At 39.3% G+C, this 4685-nt stretch overlaps 1 protein-coding gene across 1 annotated transcript in view; it reads right to left on the bottom strand.

Annotated features, from left to right (window-relative positions):
* The window catches only part of app (Palmitoyltransferase app), a 40062-nt gene extending 36607 nt beyond the window's left edge, over positions 1-3455 (bottom strand). The window contains exon 1 of the mRNA XM_070141219.1: positions 2652-3455. Within this exon, the coding sequence (XP_069997320.1) occupies positions 2652-2816 (165 nt within the window). The 5' untranslated portion in view covers positions 2817-3455. The remainder of the gene's footprint in view (positions 1-2651) is intronic.
* Between the last annotated feature and the right edge of the window lie 1230 nt (positions 3456-4685).

Raw genomic sequence — 4685 nt, 5'->3', positions numbered from 1 at the left:
TGCAAGCTACTTACAGCCAAATCTAACACAAAATAACCCAAATTATCTACTGTAAAAATAATCAATTCCAAATATCCAATTTCTTAGTACTTTGCTTACCTTAACTAATCTTAAAAGAGGTGAAAAAAGGGCTATTAGATGTAAGAGAGTTCTTTAGATAACTATATTTGTGAGACTAAAAAGTTCAATGTTATATTCAATGACCTAGCTGGAAATTAGAAATTCATCTCACAAGGCAAATCTAACCCTCAATTTTTCATCATTTGTTAAATCTACTGATCCACATGACTGCTGAGGCACATAAGCACCATCAGTGCTCGGCACAATCAACACTAACTTTACCCTATGCATTCTGGCAAGCATGAGCTTATAGACCTTGAAATTTATTATCAAATAAGGAACACGACAAAGCTCCATCTTCCCATCACAAGAGGATATGTTCTCAGGCAAACTGTCTGAAAATCTGTCTGTTACATGTCCTGTTAGATTAAACTATCATTAATAATATAAGCATCAATATGTTCACTTATATGCACTACAATAATGAGATGGAGTGCATTAACCCATTAACACTGGTATATTTTGAAGCTGAAAATAAAAGATTCCGAGTGGCTACAAAATCGGCGGGCGGGGCTGCCCTGGACTCTGCCCGCTGCTGCGTCGGAGTGCGAGCCCCGATACAGCATCACATTAGCGGGACGCCCGGCAATGTTTATTTTTTCGGGTGTCTCATATGTGGGAGACACGTCGATAGTGAGTTAATGTCAACACATCAATGCTTATGTTACTGATGAAAGTTCAAATCAAGAAACTATCAAATAGGCTCAAATTCACGCAACTGGTCTTTCAATAGTTTTGGATGCTTATGCCTGCGTATATAGGGTAACAATTTGTTGGCCTTTGCTGGATCAATGAAAGTCGGTAGGACCTGGCAAGCTCTGGTGTGACTGCTGGCATATGAGTAACTTCTTTTCATTCATTTTCTTATTTTCTATAATTCCTACAGCAGTAATCTTTTACATGTGTGTTTCAAGAAGTATTAACTTAGGGGACCCTGATTATCTTTTTTATTATACTTATCCCTGCCACTCCCCTTATGTCTCCCGACCTACTTCTAACTGGACAAACACACTTGATTTCTAATATAATTAACCAATCAATAACTTGATTTCCCTTTCTTAAGAAAATAAGATGAGAAAGTGAGAAGATGCAATAGTTCCATGCAGTATCTTTCAATACAGTAGTGAAGGAAGAAAAAATCAATGCAGTGCCTTTTAAAGCACATGTGGGAAGATGAAGAAAAAAGAAAAGTAAAAAACTTTGTATCTAGTACACTTACTTAACCTTTAATTTCCTTACTGCAATAACTCATGGAAAATGTCATGGAAAATATCTGACAATGGATATTACATACAATGCAATAAATAATATCATTACTATACATCTTTTAATCATTAAGATTTTGTGCACAACTAACAAAATTTGAAAAAATCACCTCTATGGAACCAAAATCTATTAGATTACTTTTTATATTTCTTCACTGCTTTCAATTCCTTACATCTTGAAAGTTTATTATTCATCAGATTTTCTATTTTGATAAACCAAATATTGATACTGACAATTCCTACAATGAAATAAATATATTTACTACATATCTATTGTATCATATATGCTTAACATTCTAATCAACCAATTACTTATAAGGATAGGGTACGATTTAAATTCAATACTTTTTTATGGATAGAACCATATCAGAAAGTGCATCTTGTATGCAACAAAGCTCTGCATCAACTTATTTTGAGAATATGCATTTATATTAGAAAAGTGAAAATAAATCAGATGCTGGTACAAACTTTGTCCAATCCTCTGAGATCAGTATGTATCAAGACCACAGTATTTTTTAAAATCCTGCCCCTCAAAAAAGAACTTGAAAATACAAATAATTTAACAGAAAAAAAGCTTATTGACCAGATTGGGAACTAATAAAGTGATACAATTTGGTATGGGTTGATAAAAACCTAATTTGATAATAAATCACTTAAGATGTCTATGAGCTCTATCTTGCAAAATCATAGAAAAAATGTTGGAAGCTTGTCTGATTTTACTAGAGTAAAGAACCTTGAAGGCTGCATAGTTTCATGCTAATAGACTGGAGTGGAAATTGACTCGGACCTTCTCTTTATTCTGCAATAATTTCTTTCATTTTTCTTTTTCTTTCTAGACAATAAATGGGGTAATGTTTAACAAGAATGCCTAATACAACACAATTCTGAATGAAAATCAATCTGAAAAACTTTGAGATTAAGTAACCCATCATCATTCATCAAAGATATATATAATATCACCCAACTCAATACTCTTAGCACTCCAGCAAAGGCCAACGACCATCTGCATATAATCTATTACCTCATTTTAGAAAAGACTCATTCCAAGCTCTATACTGACTAAAGATTTGTGGTTACGATTTGTTGGCCCTCACTTGAATGTGGTCCAAAGTTCAATATTTACTAAACTCATACTAAATATCTTGACGTTCTTCATTACGTAAATTTTCCTCTATTCATGTGGTCTTAATCTGGACAAATACCAAACCCTAAAACGGTAACAGGATCCTTAACTGCTAAAACCAACAAAATACGACCGAACCTTACCTTAGTCTTTGGGTGCGTTTCTTGCGTCGTCACATCGAGATTATCCGAAGAGGAACTGGCGCTGGACTGGACACACTTGTTGTCGAGTAGGTGGTCACTCGACTGCGTGGGGGACTGCGAGGGTGACTCCAGGGCCACACGCTGGTATAGGCCCTCCTCCACCATGAAGGACGACTGTGAGCTATCGACTACTCCTCTACCATCAAGACCTTTGCTCTGGCGCGGGAAAACACCTTCTATGCTACTCCCTAATGACCTAATCGCCACGGCTTCCGGGCTGCAACAACACCCTTCTTCTTCACTCTTTTTATTTTCCACTCTTTCTAACTACAAGTGAGACTCCAGCTGACCAGGGTGACAATCAACACAAACACTCACGACTTCTTCCTCATTTTTCCGCACCGCCTTCATCTTTTCACCTCTTTTCGGTCACCTGAGGGTATCTTCTGCTCAAGGATATCACGAATTCGGGATTGTATGCGCGAATGTCCTGCGAAAAAGTGTGAAAATCGGAGAAAAAAAGGGGCCGCCAGTGACAAGCCTACACTTTCTTTCATCAGGGTGTGTTCATGTCTGCGGCGGATAAGTCAGGGTCGCGCACTCGAGACATTTTTCCAAGACGTGCGCTATCATTTTCTCTCATTCGCTTTGGAAGCATCCAGAGGGCTTAAACTAATAGAATCGTTTTATTAGAGACACGCAATGTATCTATTCGATCCACTTCTCTTAAATAAATGACCGAAATAAGAGGATCACACGCGCAGTGCCACCTGTTGGCCGCGCAGATGTACCAGTTCACAAGGCGGAAATATTAGACGCTGAACTGAAGAAAAAGAAAAAAAGGAATAAAAAAAGATTCATAATAGGATGTTTTCGTCATTCGAGATTATTGTGGCATGAAATCATTGGTATATAAAGGCGTTAAAATACATGTTAAAGATATTTATTGAATAGCGATTGGTGAAACATTTTTCAATGGAATGTTTATTTCTAAAATACATTAGGCACTGTGTGGCACATCCCGTACTGACGTAATTGATAGCTCGGATCACTCATTCGTGAATCATCATTTGATTGCTATGTCTTGTTTATCTTTTAGTGTCTTATTCATTAACAGGCGCACACATGCAAGCTTGCATGCATGCAAGTGCGTGCATGTGTGTGCGGCGTGTACGTGCGTGCGTGCTCGTGTGTGTGTGTTTGTGTGTGTGTGTGTGTGTGTGTGTGTGTGTGTGTGTGTGTGTGTGTGTGTGTGTGTGTGTGTGTGTGTGTGTGTGTGTGTGTGTGTGTGTGTGTGTGTGTGTGTGTGTGTGTGTGTGTGAGTGTGTGTGCACGTGCGTGTGTGCATATTTATATACAAAAATATCAATATAATAACAGCCATCAAATAAATACAAAGTAGCTGTAAGCGAAGAACTTTGCGCACCTGTGTGTAAGTGAGCTCATCCCGAGAGCAACTGCGTTCAGCGAGCGAGCCACATACCTCGTGGTGATCGATGTCAGTCACTTCAATACCGAGTTCTAAGTATTTATTTCCTTGGTAGACGTTCTTCGTGAGACTGGCGAGGAGGGGCGTGTCTCCCCGTACTCCCGCCCCCTGTACATACGCGCGCGCGGGCACACACACACACACACACACACACACACACACACACACACACACACACACACACACACACACACACACACACACACACACACACACATCCCCCCCTTTGTCTCTCCCTCATACACATACTTATACACACACAGCCATACCCCCCCCCCTCAAAAAAAAAAAAAAATGTAAGTAGGTCTACGTTCGGCCAGTGGAATGGCTTCCGGACAGACGCCTGCTACAAGAATTCCGAGACTCACCTCATTGCACAAGTCCCTTCCCCTTGTGTTGCGGAGAGCGCGGGGTGCGGGGGTGCTACTGGAGAGTGGGCTGTGTGGTCAAATATGTAGCTACATGATGGTGTGTTTAATCTGTGGGGATGTGATTGCAGGTATTGAATTAAAATATTTCATTGTAATTGATTAGGTACTTGGTAG

The sequence above is a fragment of the Penaeus vannamei genome, chromosome 27 (genome assembly GCF_042767895.1).
Source record: "Penaeus vannamei isolate JL-2024 chromosome 27, ASM4276789v1, whole genome shotgun sequence".
NCBI classification, from domain to species: Eukaryota; Metazoa; Arthropoda; class Malacostraca; order Decapoda; family Penaeidae; genus Penaeus; species Penaeus vannamei.
This window is presented reverse-complemented; position numbering and strand designations above follow the sequence as displayed.